The following is a 19,157-nucleotide window of genomic DNA, read 5'->3' as shown; positions in this document are numbered from 1 at the left end:
ATCCAAAGCGTTCCATCCTTCTTTTTTACCAAAACAACAGAAGATGCAAAAGGTGACTTACTTGGTCGGATGTGCCCCATAGCTAGCAACTCCTCAATGGTCCTTTCGATCTCATCCTTGAGTCGCTTTGGATGTCGATATGGTGTGATCATGATAGGTTTAGCACCTTCCTCCAGCTCAATAATATGCTCAATGCCTCTGTCTGGTGGCCTGCCTGGTGGAATCTCACTGAATACCTTTTCGTACTTAATCCTCAATTTCTGAATATCAGGATGATATTCCGCCTTGTGTTGCCCCTCCTGTGTAGGTATCAAAGTACAAACTGCTGCCCACTCTATATCATTATGCCTAGTTAATCTCTCCAGCCGCCTAAATGAGATAGTCCTGATATCACCATTACGGATAGCCTTAAGCACATGAGTTCTACCATTCACCTCAAATTGTATCTCCATATCTTCTAATCTCAAGGTAACCACCTTCAATGAATGTAGCCACTGCATTCCAAGTACTATGTCCATGTCACCCATGTTGACCACATGATAGTCCGCCTTAAACTCATAGTTGTTCAGGCGCAAAGGTAGGTCTCGTACCATCCTGTCGCAACGAAGAGTGTAGCCATCAGCTACCTTGACTCTTAGTCCCTCGAACTCCTCAGTAATGAGTCCACGCTTCTCCACAAATTGTGCATCAATGAAATTATGTGTGGCACCTGTGTCCAACAATGTAATAACCTTCTGCCCAGCCAAGACTCCCCGAAGTCTGAAAGATCCCTCTCTCTGGATACTAGACAGTCGTGCTTCCTGTAAATGTAACTCTGTTTCTTGCCCTTTCCCTGCATTGTCTATCTCATGCTCTCCCTCCGCTTCATCGAGATCCTCATCATGATGTTCCGAACCATCTGAATCTGATTCTTCGTAATAAGCCCACATTGCCCGGTTGGCCTTCCCTTTTGGCTTCATAGGACAGTCATGGCCGTACTCATACGGTCCTTTGCAATAGAAGCATAGCTTCTTCCTACGCAAGTCATTAAGTGTCTCCTTGTCCAGCTTCTTACTTTCTTCCTTAGGTAGCTGTGCCTCTCTATGAAAGGGTTTCCTATCCTTATCTCTTCCTGAAGGGAAACTCTTTGCCTGAAATTTATTTTTAGAAGCTGAAGAGGAATCCATGTCACGAGCTTTCTTGATAGCTTCCTGCAAAGTGGGAGGGTTGAGAGCTTTAATCCACCCTCTCAACGGATGAACTAACCCATCCATAAATAAAACCAATAGCCTTCGTTCAGATACATCTGTTACTAACACTGCAAGTTTCTGAAACTCTGAAATGTATGTTTCCAATGATCCCCACTGTTTAAGCTGAGCTAATTCCTTGAAATGGAGTTCTGGATCCTTCTTATCAAACCGTTCAATCAGTCTCTCCGTGAACTCCACATATGAGGTAATGTGTGCATGACCCATAGTGACCATACCATGATGCCACCACTCGTGTGCTAACCCATCCAGGTGAATTGCTGCATACTTAATAGCTTCTTCCTCAGACATAGGGTTCAATTGAAAGTATGTGTCAAGTTTTTGAACCCAAGCTCTTGCTGTAGACTTCCCCGAGCCATCATAATATGGTAATTGAAGTTTCCCTACTTTCTTCCGTAGCTCATAGCTCTGAGTCCTGTCATGTCCACGGGGCATATGCTTCATCCTCACATCCATATATTCTCTAAAGGTGATTGCAGCAGTAAAATCTGGACCTCCGGCTTCCCAATCTCTCCTCAACTGATCCTGTATGTCAGTGATCTGGGGTTCTGGTACCGGCTGCTCTGGAGCTCTAGGGAGGAACATGGGAATCATAGGCCTTGAACTTACTGTCCTAGCTTGCTGGGGTACATGACCGAAATTGTTCCCCATTTGTTCTCCTCTATTATGTATCTCATCCTGATTATCCCCATTCCGATTGTTACCATTCTGATTATTTCCTTCCCCTAAGTTAGCGTTCAACCCCATTTGACGAGCCATCATCTGCATCATAAGCTCCATTCTCTGATTTTGTTCCTGTGCTCTCTGCTCTGCTAATCGCTGTCCCTATGCCAAGGTGTCTAATAACTGTAAAAATCTTTCCTCTCGCTGATCTGGACTGGCGTTCCCGCCCCTATCCATATTGTAGTCGTAGTCTTGATCAAAGAATACCTCTCCTGTGTCTGTATGACTGGATTCTATGTCTACCTGGATAGATGAACTAGACTGATCGCTCTGCAGATCTGAAGTCCTATCTTGTCTTGCTTTGGTATTACGGAAATTATAATGCCTTTGTTGCATGCTCTGATTTTAGTGTTTTGACATTTCGTCAAACACTTTCCCAGCTGTTCCAAATTCCCGAGAAGAACTCCAGAGGATGGCAGGACTTTAGCTCTGATACCACTGTAAAGATCCTTGCTAAAAACACCAAATAAACTACCAAGGCTGAAGTAGGAATTCTGTCAAACACTTGGCAATAGAACTAGTTTCCGTACTCAAGAAATAATATAGAATATTCAAAACAATTGCCTAAATACAACTTCCAAAATTTTGACAACATTCAGATTTGCAATTGTTTGGCACTAGAAATCTGCTGCAAATAGACCATATGGTTTGAGCTGATCATGAATGTTTGTCATATACAATAGACACAAAATGAAATATGCAATGCAAGTAATGACTGATTTTTACTGACTGTTACAGCAATAACTGGAAATTCACACCCTTGTTACAATTTTGACATCTATCTAGCAAATGCAATCGAATTAGAGGAACCTGGAAATTTGTTGTCGATTGCATTGGGAATGCAGATGCTGTAGATGAAAATTGAACTATTTGTTGCACCCAAAATGAAGTTCGTACACTGCTGCTGTATCAGGCCGTACTGCACTGTCTGGTGCGATTTTTATAGTAATTTTTATCTTCAATAACATATGCCGAAAATGCTATAAACATGGACGCTTGGGCTAGGGTAAGTGCCTCCCACAATATAAAAATCAATCTCCCAGCCGAATAGGAGATACAAGCAAAAGTGTGAGTTCTAGTTGGAAATCGATCCTTGCTGGGAAGCCACCAAAAACCCCTGAAATGTTCTCCAAACAATGCCAATGCGCTTCTTCTAATAAGTAGATGGAAAATCAGTCCTTGGATCACTGAAAAATGCAAACCCTCAGTCCAAATCTGAGTACACCATTGAAGCTCAACATGAAATGGCAGAGCACCACTTCCAATGTGCAACCCTTCAGAAGGTCTTTCACTCCCTCAGTTATGCAATCTCTTGAGAGGTATCGTTCTCAAGGATTATGTTGAATATTTGCAGACCATCAAGCTCCACAAATGCTCATAGAAGATGTAATTAACTTATCATATTCCCGTGCCCCCAAATGAGAGGCCTAGCCCCCTATTTATTCACTTTTCTAAGAAGTTGCTAGAACTTCTAGAAACATCCTTTATTAAATCTCATTATAATGCACTTTTTATAATAAAGTAATTTTATAAAATAAAAAAGTGCAGCTCAACTTATAATTATAACATAATAATGAAATATAACTTCTTAACACTTCTTCAAGAGCAAGATACGACCATCTGATCCGCAAAATTGACTCCCTCTCCACACTATTTGCCTACGAGAGTCTGGAATAGGCAAATCCATGATTAATGCCATGTCGAATTAAAGAGGGGACATTACAGCCCGCCCTTCCTGAAATTGCTTGGCCTCAAGCAATCTCAACACCGGGTGCTGCAAAATAGCTTCCCCCTCCCAAGTAGCATCCTCAACAGGTAGATCTTTCCACTTAACCAAGTATTCTCTGATCACTCTTCTGCGAAGCTGATTTTCTCTGCTCTCCAGGATGGACTCTGGTACTAGAATCAATCTTCCCTCATCATCTAAAGGAGGTAATACTGCAGAAGGCACCATATTCTGACCCAAAGCCTTCTTGAGGCGTGACACATGAAACACATTGTGCACTCTGCTATCTGCGGGAAGCTCCGACTCATAAGCCACTTCACCAACTCACCTGATAATCCTGAATGGTCCATAATAGCGTGGCTTAAGTTTCTCTGCACCACTCTTCTTAAGAGTAGATTGCCTGTATGGCTGCAACATGAGGTAAACCATATCATCTACCTCAAAACTACGCTCAGTTCTCTTCTGGTCTGCATACTGCTTCTGCTGGTTCTGAGCTCTGGCAATATTGTCTTTGAGGGTAGCAACTATATCCTTACTCTCCTGTAATAATTCACCTGCACTGGGTACCCGGCTGTCGCTCAGCAACAAATCCAAGAAGCTAGGTGCTTCATAACCGTAAAGTGCCATGAAGGGTGTCATCTGTATAGTCATGTGATATGTAGTATTGTAACAATATTCGCAGAGATATATCCATCTGACCCAAGCTCGCTGCTGAGCTGCTACATAATTTCTTAAATACCCTTCCACCCATTTGTTCACAATCTCTGTCTGACCATCGGTTTGTGGGTGATAGCTAGTGCTGGGTGTAAGCTCCGTGCCACATAACCGGAATACCTCCTGCCAAAAGTGACTCATGAAACGGCTATCCCTGTCACTCACAATGTTTCGAGGCAATCCATGCAATCTGAAAACCTCCCGAAAGAAAACTTCTGCCACCTGAGCTGCTGAGTGTGTAGTGGTGACAGGAAAGAAATGAGCATATTTCGTTAATCTATCTACTACCACATAAATACAATCTCGTCCTTGTACCTTGGGCAAACCTGTGATAAAGTCCATGGATATGCATTCCCACTTCCTGTCAGGGATCGAAAGTGGCTGTAAGAGCTTTGCCGGACAGGTATGTTCTTGTTTGTTTTTCTGGCAAACAAGACACTCTCGAACGTACTGCAAAACATCAGCTTTCAGCCCTTTCCAAGTGAACCGCTCTCGAACTAATCTGTAAGTCTTGAAGTACCCGGGATGGCCTGCTGTCGGTGAGTCATGAAGTGCTCTCAAGATCAGTCGCTTGACCTTCGATCCTGGGACTAGGTAAATCCTGTTCTTGTAAATGATCAAATCATCTACATGTGTATATCTAGTATCAATCACTGTTCCCTCTACTATATCGGAGGTCCATGTATCCCTGGCATACTCTGCTATAATCAAGTGTCGCCAATCCTCTGATATCTGAACCATAATGGTGAGATGTGGCCTTCGAGATAGAGCATCTGCAACAACATTCTGAGTTCCCTTGACATATGAGATGTCAAAATCATATGCCTGCAACTTACTTACCCACTTTTGCTGGCGATCATTCAGGTCCCGCTGTCCCAAGAAATGCCTCAGACTGTTATGATCAGTTTTAATACAAAACTTGCTACCCACAAGATATTGTCTGAATTTGGCCAAAGCATACATGATAGCCAACATCTCCTTATCATATATACTGAATGAACACTCGGGTCCTCTGAGCTTCCTACTCTCATAAGCTATGGGGTGCTTATTCTGCATAAGTACAGCACCTACTCCCTCTCCAGATGCATCACATTGAAGCTCAAATGGTTTCGTGAAATCAGGTAGTGCTAGAACTGGGCACGTAGTCATTATCTCCTTAAATCTCATAAAATAGTCTTGTGCCTTCTGAGTCCACACAAATTCCCCTTTTTTCAATAGATCTGTCATGGGAGCTGCATGTCGTGAGTAGCCACTGACAAACCTGCGATAGAAACCACATAAACCAAGGAACCCCCTCAACTGTGTAAGGTTCTCTGGTGGAGGCCAATCAACAATGGCGCGAATCTTTTTAGGATCCATCCATACTCCATCTGCACTAATGATGTGTCCCAAATATAATAGCTCGGTCATCCCTAAGTCACATTTGGACTCCTTTGCATACAAGGACTCCTTCTGTAGAATGCTCAACACCGTCTCCAAATGCTCTAGATGCTCCTGCCATGATCGGCTATAGATCAAAATGTCATCAAAAAACACCAGCACGAATTTCCTCAACTGATGGTGGAAAACTCTGTTCATAGTGGACTAGAAAGTGGCAGGTGCATTGGTCAGGCCGAAAGGCATGACTACAAACTCAAAGTGCCCACAATGACATCTGAAAGCAGTTTTCTCAATATCCTGCTCACGGACTCTGATCTGGTGATATCCTGATCTCAAATCATTTTTTGTGAAATAACAGGCCCCATGTAATTCATCTATCAACTCATCAATGCGAGGAATATGATACCTGTTCTTAATGGTTCTCTTATTTAATGCCCTGTAATCAATACACATCCGAAGCGTTCCATCCTTCTTTTTTACCAAAACAACAGAAGATGCAAAAGGTGACTTACTTGGTCGGATGTGCCCCATAGCTAGCAACTCCTCAATGGTCCTTTCGATCTCATCCTTGAGTCGCTTTGGATGTCGATATGGTGTGATCATGATAGGTTTAGCACCTTCCTCTAGCTCAATAATATGCTCAATGCCTCTGTCTGGTGGCCTGCTTGGTGGAATCTCACTGAATACCTTTTCGTACTTAATCCTCAATTTTTGAATATCAGGATGATATTCCGCCTTGTGTTGCCCCTCTTGTGTAGGTATCAAAGTACAAACTGCTGCCCACTCTATATCATTATGCCTAGTTAATCTCTCCAGCCGCCTAAATGAGATAGTCCTGATATCACCATTACGGATAGCCTTAAGCACATGAGTTCTACCATTCACCTCAAATTGTATCTCAATATCTTCTAATCTCAAGGTAGCCACTGCATTCCAAGTACTATGTCCATGTCACCCATGTTGACCACATGATAGTCCGCCTTAAACTTATAGTTGTTCAGGCGCAAAGGTAGGTCTCGTACCATCCTGTCGCAACGAAGAGTGTAGCCATCAGCTACCTTGACTCTTAGTCCCTCGAACTCCTCAGTAATGAGTCCACGCTTCTCCACAAATTGTGCATCAATGAAATTATGTGTGGCACCTGTGTCCAACAATCTAATAACCTTCTGCCCAGCCAAGACTCCCCGAAGTCTGAAAGATCCCTCTCTCTGGATACTAGACAGTCGTGCTTCCTGTAAATGTAACTCTGTTTCTTGCCCTTTCCCTGCACTGTCTATCTCATGCTCTCCCTCCGCTTCATCGAGATCCTCATCATGATGTTCCGAACCATCTGAATCTGATTCTTCGTAATAAGCCCACATTGCCCGGTTGGCCTTCCCTTTTGGCTTCATAGGACAGTCATGGCCGTACTCATACGGTCCTTTGCAATAGAAGCATAGCTTCTTCCTACGCAAGTCATTAAGTGTCTCCTTGTCCAGCTTCTTACTTTCTTCCTTAGGTAGCTGTGCCTCTCTATGAAAGGGTTTCCTATCCTTATCTCTTCCTGAAGGGAAACTCTTTGCCTGAAATTTATTTTTAGAAGCTGAAGAGGAATCCATGTCACGAGCTTTCTTGATAGCTTCCTGCAAAGTGGGAGGGTTGAGAGCTTTAATCCACCCTCTCAACGGATCAACTAACCCATCCATAAATAAAACCAATAGCCTTCGTTCAGATACATCTGTTACTAACACTGCAAGTTTCTGAAACTCTGAAATGTATGTTTCCAATGATCCCCACTGTTTAAGCTGAGCTAATTCCTTGAAATGGAGTTCTAGATCCTTCTTATCAAACCGTTCAATCAGTCTCTCCGTGAACTCCACATATGAGGTAATGTGTGCATGACCCATAGTGACCATACCATGATGCCACCACTCGTGTGCTAACCCATCCAGGTGAATTGCTGCATACTTAATAGCTTCTTCCTCAGACATAGGGTTCAATTGAAAGTATGTGTCAAGTTTTTGAACCCAAGCTCTTGCTGTAGACTTCCCCGAGCCATCATAATATGGTAATTGAAGTTTCCCTACTTTCTTCCATAGCTCATAGCTTTGAGTCCTGTCATGTCCACGGGGCATATGCTTCATCCTCACATCCATATATTCTCTAAAGGTGATTGCAGCAGTAAAATCTGGACCTCCGGCTTCCCAATCTCTCCTCAACTAATCCTGTATGTCAGTGATCTGGGGTTCTGGTACCGGCTGCTCTGGAGCTCTAGGGAGGAACGTGGGAATCATAGGCCTTGAACTTACTGTCCTAGCTTGCTGGGGTACATGACCGAAATTGTTCCCCATTTGTTCTCCTCTATTATGTATCTCATCCTGATTATCCCCATTCCGATTGTTACCATTCTGATTATTTCCTTTCCCTAAGTTAGCGTTCAACCCCATTTGACGAGCCATCATCTGCATCATAAGCTCCATTCTCTGATTTTGTTCCTGTGCTCTCTGCTCTGCTAATCGCTATCCCTGTGCCAAGGTGTCTAATAACTGTAAAAATCTTTCCTCTCGCTGATCTGGATCGACATTCCCGCCCCTATCCATATTGTAGTCGTAGTCTTGATCAAAGAATACCTCTCTTGTGTCTGTATGAATGGATTATATGTCTACCTGGATAGATGAACTAGACTGATCGCTCTGCAGATCTGAAGTCCTATCTTGTCTTGCTTTGGTATTACGGAAATTATAATGCCTTTGTCGCATGCTCTGATTTTAGTGTTTTGACATTTCGTCAAACACTTTCCCAGCTGTTCCAAATTCCCGAGAAGAACTCCACAGGATGGCAGGACTTTAGCTCTGATACCACTGTAAAGATCCTTGCTAAAAAGACCAAATAAACTACCAAGGCTGAAGTAGGAATTCTGTCAAACACTTGGCAATAGAACTAGTTTCCGTACTCAAGAAATAATATAGAATATTCAAAACAATTGCCTAAATACAACTTCCAAAATTTTGACAACATTCAGATTTGCAATTGTTTGGCACTAGAAATCTGCTGCAAATAGACCATATGGTTTGAGCTGATCATGAATGTTTTTCATATACAATAGACACAAAATGAAATATGCAATGCAAGTAATGACTGATTTTTACTGACTGTTACAACAATAACTGGAAATTCACACCCTTGTTACAATTTTGACATCTATCTAGCAAATGCAATCGAATTAGAGGAACCTGGAAATTTTTTGTCGATTGCATTGGGAATGCAGATGCTGTAGATGAAAATTGAACTATTTGTTGCACCCAAAATGAAGTCCGTACACTGCTGCTGTGTCAGGCCGTACTGCACTGTCTGGTGCGATTTTTATAGTAATTTTTATCTTCAATAACATATGCCGAAAATTCTATAAACATGGACGCTTGGGCTAGGGTAAGTGCCTCCCACAATATAAAAATCAATCTCCCAGCCGAATAGGAGATACAAGCAAAAGTGTGAGTTCTAGTTGGAAATCGATCCTTGCTGGGAAGCCACCAAAAACCCCTGAAATGTTCTCCAAACAATGCCAATGCGCTTCTTCTAATAAGTAGATGGAAAATCAGTCCTTGGATCACTGAAAAATGCAAACCCTCAGTCCAAATCTGAGTACACCATTGAAGCTCAACATGAAATGGCAGAGCACCACTTCCAATGTGCAACCCTTCAGAAGGTCTTTCACTCCCTCAGTTATGCAATCTCTTGAGAGGTATCGTTCTCAAGGATTATGTCGAATATTTGCAGACCATCAAGCTCCACAAATGCTCATAGAAGATGTAATTAACTTATCATATTCCCGTGCCCCCAAATGAGAGGCCCAGCCCCCTATTTATTCACTTTTCTAAGAAGTTGCTAGAACTTCTAGAAACATCCTTTATTAAATCTCATTATAATGCACTTTTTATAATAAAGTAATTTTATAAAATAAAAAAGTGCAGCTCAACTTATAATTATAACATAATAATGAAATATAACTTCTTAACACTTCTTCAAGAGCAAGATACGACCATCTGATCCGCAAAATTGACTCCCTCTCCACACTATTTGCCTACGAGAGTCTGGAATAGGCAAATCCATGATTAATGCCATGTCGAATTAAAGAGGGGACATTACATTAAGTGATTATTTGTTCAATTGGTACATTTAGATACCCCCCCCGCCTTTCAGTTATTCTAAATATTCTAACATTTTCACTCCCAGTTGTTTTCTATGCTAAACCATTTTAGAATCTAAAGGATTTATTCTTTTTCTCATACTAGATTTTCTCTCCTCTTTCTATTTCTATGGAAAAATCCAAATTTAAAGGATCACCCCCCAAGAATCAAAGGATTCTATACATGTTTTATGAGTTTCATATAAATCTAGTGCTCTATAACTCCCCTTATTTGGTGGATGACTTGAAAAATCTAGTTTTCCTATCTATTTCTTCCTCGGTGAAACAAACCCATACCCTAATTACTTCTAAAACCTTCTTTGGATCTAGTTTGTGTATCCTCCCTCCTCATAAGGCTAAGAACAAGAAAAAGGACCCCCCTCAGCAATACAAGAATGTTGTTGATCTAGATGTCTTTGAGGATTCTTCTAAGGACTCATCCTAGGCTATTGAGTCACATTGGATCCCTGAGAATCGTACCCAATTTTTCACCCCCATATCCCATGGGTCTACTTGGTTCCCTTTCTCCCCTACTATTTATTTAAGCTACCTTGGAGATCCAAAGTGCCTCAGGGATTTTCATCAGGTGATCTTGTTCCTAAAAAGGAGGATGGTACTATGGACTTTGATACTCTAGCCTTACATTCTAATGAAATGGTCAACTGCCATAATAGATTATAGACTATGGCTAGATGGTTACTATTTCAGATGCATATTTCCCACAAGAAAATAAATAAATTGGATGTTATTATTTAGGTGACGTGTAAGGTGGAAGATTGGACTATGACTTGTAGAATCAAATTACATAATTGAGAGCATCTAGAGGATCATGTGTTTGATATTTGCAACAAACTGCTCCTAGAAGTAGAGAAAAATGAAATGTTCAAGACCCTTAGTGCTATGAAAAAGTCTCAAGATCATCTTGGTGATCAAATTAAAGATTTGGCTTCCTAACAAAAGTCGGTTAAGGAAAAGTTGGAGCCTGATTTTGGTGGTCTTAAGCTTCAATTGAAAGACATAAATGCAAAGAGAAAAACAAGGGAGGTGATCCTAAGTAAACAAGAGTGCAATCTGCAGGCTCTTGAGGGGACAAGTGAGGTGTCCTTCAGCCACCCTGTCCCCCCCCCCCTTCCCCCACCTCCCCCCCCCAACCTAGTAGTTCTTCTTGGACCAACTTAAGGAGTTGCCTCAAGGTGTTGTGTGTTGGGTGCTTGGTGTTTGGTTCTTGATGATGATAGGTTTTGGTTGTTGGTAGTTTATGCTAGTTCGATGAGGTTGGTGAGGTGGTCATTGATTAGTGCTCATTGCTTCGCCTAGTTCAGTTTTGCCAATTAATGGTTTTTGGTTGTAGCTTGCTCGTCTATATTTTGTGAGGTTAGGCGGTTTCTAGGATGTTTATTATCCTTCCCAAGATATTTCTATTTTATTGATTTGAGTGTTGCTAGTTATTTGTTTTTAGTGCATTTCTAATCTTAGTAAGGTGTCATTGCTCATGACCCTATATCTTTGTCTTTAGACTTGATGTTAATTTTGTAAGGGTTCAAACTCCATCCCACTTTACTTATTGAAAACAGTTCAAAACTTCTAAAAATTCAAAACCATTCCTCTAACTTAAGAATATATATATCACATATGCCTTTAAGAAACTATGATCTCAACCTTAGAATTGTTTTTAATCAAAGATAAAATAATTTTCTAAATATGAACTCAATTCAAGATAAGTGAAAACATGAAATCTGTCATAATCATAAACTAGAACAATATATTTATACAACATAGTTTACCATACGCTTTTGTATGTATTAAACGCTATATATAAATATAATAGAGGACCGAAGTCTATCATGCTGTTAATGCTGTGGATAAAGACAACCAAATTTAAGACTTGATGAGCAAATTCTGTGAAAACGGCCAAACAATCAAAGCTATCCGAAGATCTCGTCAAAAGACGGAAAAAGACAGGATTAGTGCGTGACCAGGGAAATTATCTTAGCCACTCAAAAGATTTCTACTTTTCTCTATTTCTTATTTGATGCCGACTTTATGCCTGTGTACTCATAAGTCGCAATATTATGAGCTGTGTTTCATCATAAGTTGCTGATGACTCACTCAAATGGCTAACCTCAAATTTTTCAACATAGTTGGAGGTCACATCAGTAAAGTGCAGTCAAGATTTTTTAGTTTTTGAGATTGGAATCTAGATGTTATAAGATTATTATTATTTTTATTATTTCATTATTATTTCACATCGAGTGATACAATTTTTCTCTTGTTTATTCATTTAATGGATCATAAAGTGCAAGACATTTATTTCCTCTTACATATTCATTTTGACTATAGATTATAGTGTGATACATTTTTCCTCATAAGTCTTGAAGTGTGATATATTTCCTCTCTCTGATCATAGAGAGTGCTGTATTCCTCTTGTCTTGCATCATAATTGTAATATGATTATTTGTTTTAAATAATAGAATGTGATACATTTCTTTTATTTTCATGTGCATTGTGACAATAGATCATTAAGTGTGATATGTTTGTCTTCTCTTTTATCATGCATTTTAATACATGTCTCTTCTCTTGAATGATCATGATCGGACGAAATTAAGTATAGAGCATGAGCATCAAGAGAAGAGATATTTCTTCCTTAGTGTGTTATGTTTAAGGATGGCCGATGATGATGGACCACTGAGCGATATATTTCTCTTTTCTTGGATCACGAAGTATGATGCATTTTTCCTCTTCGATAATGGGATGTGATACATTTCTCTTCTATTTGATTATGAGGTGTGAGACATTTCCGCTCCCAAATCACGGATTGTTCAATACATTTCTTGTGTTAGATCATTTAGTGATTTCACTTCTTGGATCATTCAGTGATATATTTATATTCTCTTATGCAATATATTTTTCTTTTCATGAATCATAAAGTATCATATGTTTCTTTTTCTTTTAGATCATAGAAATTGTTACATTTCTCTTTTCCTAGAACATAGATTATGATACCATTATTTATCTTAATAATAAAATATAACACATTTATTTTCTCTCAAATCATAAGAATGATACGTTTCCTTTTTCCTAATTATACACAATATAATGTTTTTTTCTCTCATGGTATGTTTATTTTCTCTTAATAGATATTAAACAATATCATATGTTTCTCTTCTCTTACGTACTCATGTGGATACATAATCTCAACTAATAATATTCACATTAAATTTATATTCATATATTTTAATTGTATGACTTTAATGCTGAAACATTGGATGGTCTCAATTGAAAGCATCTCATTTCTGGAGTACAATCGATGTTATGTTGAAAGAAGACCCGCTAGTGGAAATCTAGAAATTCGATACTATAATTACGAGAGCATTATACGTTGAAAGTTAAGAGACAATGTAATATATGGCAAATAACAACGATGCCATTAAAAATTAAATTATTGACTTGTTCTCGTACGGAGACGAAAAAATCCGTTGTACAGCATAAACTACCAGTCAAAGCTGACAGCTTCCCTTCAACAACCCAATAATTTTTGTTTCTTTAAACGTGGCAGTTCATCGTTTTTCTTATTTTAAAATTACATTCAATATTAATAATGGTGGCAGGTTCAAGTCCCAATTGAAATATTGGTAGTTGTTGCAGGTTCGAATCCCAATTCAAATATAGGTACCAATTCAAATATGGTGGTAGTTATAGGTTCGAATCTCAATTCCAATAAATTCAAATAGGGAGGTCCCAATTCAAATATGAGTAATGATGGGAGGATAGAATCTCAACTCAAAAATGAGTAAAAGATTTAGGTTAGAATCTTCATTTGAATATGTTCAAATTAAAATATAGATGGTGGTTTCAATAACAAATATGAGTAGTTGTTCAAATTTCAATTTAAACATTATATTTAGATAATAAATTATAAGATCAATTTTATTGGTCGTTGATTCAGATTGTTTTTTTCACTTGAGATTGGTGAGGATAATATGAATTTTGTATAGATTGTAGAAGTAATTTAAATATATTCATAGTGAGGATGGTCACACATTAAAGCCACAATATAAATAAGGGTAATAATCATATGTTTGAGTCTGGTCTAATTATGAGTAGTGGTTGTGGGTTTGAGCCCAATTCAATATGTATAGTTGTTCAAGGTTCAAATCTTAATTCAAGTACTAGGTTTAGATGAAAATTTCAGAATATGAGATTAGAATTATAAAATCAATTCTAATGACTCTTGATTCTTGATGCTGGAAAAGAAAAACCAATTTTCTCCAATATGCTACCTGAATTTCTAGTGGAATAGTTTGATTTTTGTATAGATTGCATAAGTAATTTAAATCTATCCATATTGATAATGATCAAGCAACAATTTAAATACGAGCAGTGGTAATAGGTTTGAGTTTGATTCAAACATGCGTAGTGGTCGGACTAGGTTCAAGTCCAATTCAAATATGAGTAGTTGTCATAGATTCAAATCTTAATTGAAATATTACATTTAGATGAGAAGACTTCAATGTATGGACTCAAAATTATAAAATCAGTTTTGATGTCTCTTGATTCTCCATGTTTGAAAAAAGTATTAACTTTTTTCCAATATGCTACTTGACTAAGTAGTGGAATAACTCGAGTGTTGTATGGATTGCATAAGAACTTTAAATCTATCCATATTGATAATGGTTACATGTTTGAACTACAATTACAATATTGTTACCAGTTGTAGGTTTGAATCCAATTCAAGTATGGGTAGTGATCATAGGTAGGAATCCAATTGAAATAAAGGTAGCAGTCATAGATCAGTTGTAGTGGCTTGGCTCTCAAAATATAAGGTCAAACTTATAAGATCATTTGTAGTGACTATTAGTTTTCAAAACATAAGCTCGGAATTATAAGATTAGTTATATTGCCTCTTGGTTCCCAAAATACTACTTGAATAAGTAGTGGAATAATAGGAGTTTTTGTATAGATTGCATAAGTAATTTAAATCTATTCATATCATTAATGATAGTAAGTTTTAGTCCATTTCAAATATAAGAAATTGTTGTAAATTTGAATCTTAATTCAAATATTACATTTACATTAACAAGATAATTAAAATACAATTACAACACGACCGTAAATTGTGAGCTTCTTATTGAGAGACCTTGAGTTTGAATCTATTTGAGCTTAATAAATAATAATAATTAATCTCTCGCCTCTTACCAATCCCAAAAGAAAAAGAAAAGAACTAAAATTTGGGTCTACTTGAACTTAATAAATAATAATAATAACTATTAATATAATAATTAATCTCGACTTCCATCTCTTATGAATAAAAAAATAAAAATAAAAGAACTAAAATACGAACGTATTAATTCAAATATTACATTTATTATAAAATAAATTTGAAATACAAACTTAAAATTATAAAAGTAGCTCTGACCACCATTAATGATTCTTAGTAAATGAATGTAGAACAACTTGGATTTTGCACAACTGAAATCTAATTTATATCTCGGTTAATACAATTAGAGAGAGAGATACAAGGCTAAAATAGTGTAAGCAGTAACAACTATTATTTGGAAATGATGTAAAAAATAGATGTAAGAAGGTTTCTTAGCTCCCAAAAATACCGGTACTAGACTACAACAATACAACATTGCAGAGTAACCTTTTTGCATCTACGGCCCCACATCCCTTTTATCTATCTCAAGAGGAGCATTGTACGAGGGAAATCTACGTAGCAGCCCACCGAATTTAGTCCGTTCTTCAATTCGTCCTTGCTGTGACATCCATGGCTGCCATGAGAATGGACTGTTTCGTCCCGAGCAGATGAATAAATCGATGGTGAAGTTATGGAGAGTTCAAGATTCAGATTGATAATCTCTCTAGTATTACTTTGATTGTGGCAATCACTTGTAATTCCTTGCTCAGAAAGCTCGCCTTCTGAAGAATATTGAACAACTTCGTCCACTGTCTCGCCCGAGCACTTTTCTTGTTCTAGGTCGATTTCTGATTTGGGCTGCGTGAGAACGTCTTGTTTAATGGTCGATTTCTGATCTTGGGTGATTAGGGTTTTGTAAAATGGTCGGTGGGTCTTTGGATCGACTCCCCTACTGATCAGTTTTCTTTTTAGATGTGAGTTCCAGTAGTTCTTTATCTCGTTGTCAGTTCGTCCGGGTAGTCGTCCGGCTATCAGAGACCACCTGCAATGGAGAGATTCAACATTAGTTTGAAATCAAGAATCATATTATCTACAAGTGTTATATTTATTCTTACAAGTGTTATATTTATTCTTATGAGAGATGAGTTCTTATGAACTATTATTCATGAAATATAGCCTAACTAACTTGTGCAGCATATCATTCACATTCATATGAAAGATGAGTTCTTATGAACTATCATTCATGAAGTATAGCTTAACAAACTTGTGTAGCATATCATTCACATTCATCTGAAAGATGGGTTCTTGTGAACTATAAGATTCAGGATCTGAAAACAACACAATTGAATCTCCCTAACAATATCATAATATGATAATCTTTGCAGATTTTAGTCAAATTGAAAATTGTTCATTATGATCTGTATCATGAGCACTAAGTGTATCTTTCACTCTTATGAAAGGTGGGCTCTTGCGAACTACTACTCATAGAACACAGATCAATGAATTTAATTCAAAAATTATCCAATTCAATTCTAATAGCAATATCATAAGATAACTTATTGTTGAACTCAAACATCATTTGATATGATCTAAACTTGAATTTTAGTCGAATTCAAGAATTGTTCAATATGTTCTGACTGAAAGTTTGAGCTGGAGCAGCGAATAAGAGTGATTGGATGGGGCTCAGGAATTGTAGTTAGAAATGAGGCCACTGCTCTCCCTGTATCCCTACTCATGAATGGATTGATTGGTTGAATAGAACCAACTTAGGAAGGAAGAAGAAAAAGACATTGGAAAGAAAAGAAAAAAAAAACAAACCTTAAACGGCATGGCTGACAACTATATCCAAGTTAAAACATCGACCCTTTTAAATTTGGCTTATGGGCTAGTAATAGGAGGCAGTCATTTAGTTGGTAGAGCATTTTGGCAGTGAATGGAAGGCCTGCAAATAAATTGTAGGTCAAGGAAAAGATATATCATAACTTTGGCTTGTGGAGTGGTCAGTTGTTAATTGGTTGGTAGAACACCAAGGAGAAAAAATGGAAGTTCTTAGATTTTAATCCTAGCTTAGCTTATCCATCCATGTGAATTGTAGCTCCACACTCTGGATACACAGACTCAATGAAATAACCAAATGATAGTTGAAACATGAATGACTTGACATTTTTAAAGGGTAACTATGCTGCTTCTCCAACTGACCAGTTTAAATTGGTGAGTTATTCATGCCTTGAGTATATCACTGTTGGTTTTTTCCCTCACATCATTGTTCTTCCTTTTCTATTCACACAAGCCTTGCACAAAATCTTTGTGCATTTTCCTTCAAGAACCTAACATTATAACCAAACGAAAAGATTTTCTATGAAGAGTCGGAAAGAACAAATCACAGAGGGACTGGTAGACAGGTGACAACAATTTTGGCATGTTCTAGGTTTGGATTTTGACTCACAAGTACATAATAGGACACCCCAAGTTGGAAATAAATTGGATTGAACATAACTTGAAGGAGAATATGTGAGAACAAGCCCGATGGCAGGTATCTTGGTGGTGGTGAAGTGCCATGCTAACAGGTTTCAGTCCCAACTGCTTCTTAGCAGATAACCATTGTTATTCTCCTCACAATTGTCTAGAGACAATGGTACAACAAAGAAATGAGCTATAACCATTGTTATGCTCCTCACAATTGTGTAGAGACAATGATAGAACAAAGAAATGAGCTCTAAAAAGTATTCATACTTGTAGACAGGCACTAGAAAGTGCAGTAATGTAATGCAATGACACACGATATGGAATATGTTGATGCAAAAGCTCTCACACAATCTAATTTAAAAACATGTAATAAACAGATTATATCATCTGTTTATGACATACTTGTTACCAAGAAGGGCATGTAGTTTGAAGATGAGGTCCTCTTCGTCTTCAGAAAAGTTACCCCGCTTGAGGTCCGGACGAAGATAATTTATCCATCTTAGCCTGCAACTCTTGCCACAGCGAAGCAGACCTGGTAGAAATGCAATCAAATTAAGCTTAGAATTACTCCAAGAAACCAAGAAAAACCAAAACCCAAATCTTTGGACAGAAACCCACAAGCAAAGCAGCCTATTCAACCTGCAGCCTTAGGGAGGGACCTCCAACAGCCTTCTCCATGGGCTTGAATGTATTGGATAAGCCTTTCATCTTCTTCTGTAGTCCAGGCTCCTTTGTTTCTGTCACTATTGTCACAACAAGGAGCTCTTCCCATAGTTGTCTTCAACAAAGGAAGAAGGAACTTAGGTTATGTGAGAGTTTTGAATAAGGAGGTGGGCAATTGGTATAGCCATGGATCTCATGGCCTTTATTTATATGTGGTGGTAGTTAAAAATGTGCGAGTGGTGTTTAGGGTTGACCTTGGCAAGAAAATGGCTAAGAACACCATGTGTTTTTGAACGGTGGTTCAAACATATGAGGAGGTAGGTGTTGTTCGGTATAAGTGTCTTTCAAAACCACTAGTGATGTTATTAGCCACCTTATTGACATTAAATCATTCGGTCCCATTGTTTTAGTTTTCTTTGGACTAAGGCCTCCTACCTCTTTTTCGATGCTTAGAATGTAAGCTCCAAAACTGAAACTATCCCTTTCTTGAAGAAGCTCTGATCAGAAGAATAAATGTGGATAAGAGGCTATTTCAGTAAAGGTAGTTGAATCCTTAGGAATCTACCAAATAGTCGTTCAGATAAGGTCGCTTTTGAGCAATATTTATTTCCATTGCAGTTGGCATTTGACCTTGGGCCCATCTTGAATTCCACAACCTAACACTCACTGTCTGAATCATTTACAAATTCTACATGACGTCACTTCAGATTATGGAATCCTTGCGAAAAGTTTGGGGTGACATTAATGACCTTCTTATCATGTTAAGATAATCTTGTTGCCCACTCGAATTGATTGGGTAATCAAACTCTTTACAACCATGATTGTTTGAATGGCTTGTTAGTGACTTATGCATATGCTCAATGTTAAGTTTGGTTTGAACATGTATTTTCTCCACTTCTCATTATTGTTTTTTTTTAACTTAGGCAATTCCACATT

At 38.2% G+C, this 19,157-nt stretch overlaps 1 protein-coding gene across 1 annotated transcript; it reads right to left on the bottom strand.

Annotated features, from left to right (window-relative positions):
- Window positions 1-15,414: 15,414 nt before the first annotated feature.
- Window positions 15,415-18,679, bottom strand: LOC149571308 (transcription factor MYB8-like). The gene is made up of 3 exons (XM_089812856.1): window positions 18,198-18,679; window positions 17,961-18,090; window positions 15,415-16,134 (listed from the first exon to the last, which is right to left on the bottom strand). The coding sequence occupies exons 1-3, from the start codon at window positions 18,328-18,330 to the stop codon at window positions 15,633-15,635; spliced, it is 765 nt and encodes a 254-aa protein (XP_089668982.1). The 5' UTR covers window positions 18,331-18,679; the 3' UTR covers window positions 15,415-15,632.
- Window positions 18,680-19,157: the final 478 nt, after the last annotated feature.

This window comes from Cupressus sempervirens, chromosome 2, assembly GCF_028749045.1.
Source record: "Cupressus sempervirens isolate cs-2001-9-10 chromosome 2, ASM2874904v1, whole genome shotgun sequence".
Classification (NCBI taxonomy): Eukaryota; Viridiplantae; Streptophyta; class Pinopsida; order Cupressales; family Cupressaceae; genus Cupressus; species Cupressus sempervirens.
Note: the sequence above shows the minus strand (reverse complement) of the source record. Positions and strands in the feature narration are given on the sequence as shown.

Excerpts from the sequence above, each read along its gene's own strand:
- LOC149571308 (XM_089812856.1), bottom strand. The coding sequence starts at position 18,330 with ATGGGAAGAGCTCCTTGTTGTGACAATAGTGACAGAAACAAAGGAGCC. Across the intron at positions 18,091-18,197 it reads GTCCCTCCCTAAGGCTGCAG|GTCTGCTTCGCTGTGGCAAG; the intron begins GTTGAATAGGCT and ends CATTTCTACCAG. Across the intron at positions 16,135-17,960 it reads CATGCCCTTCTTGGTAACAA|GTGGTCTCTGATAGCCGGAC; the intron begins GTATGTCATAAA and ends TCTCCATTGCAG.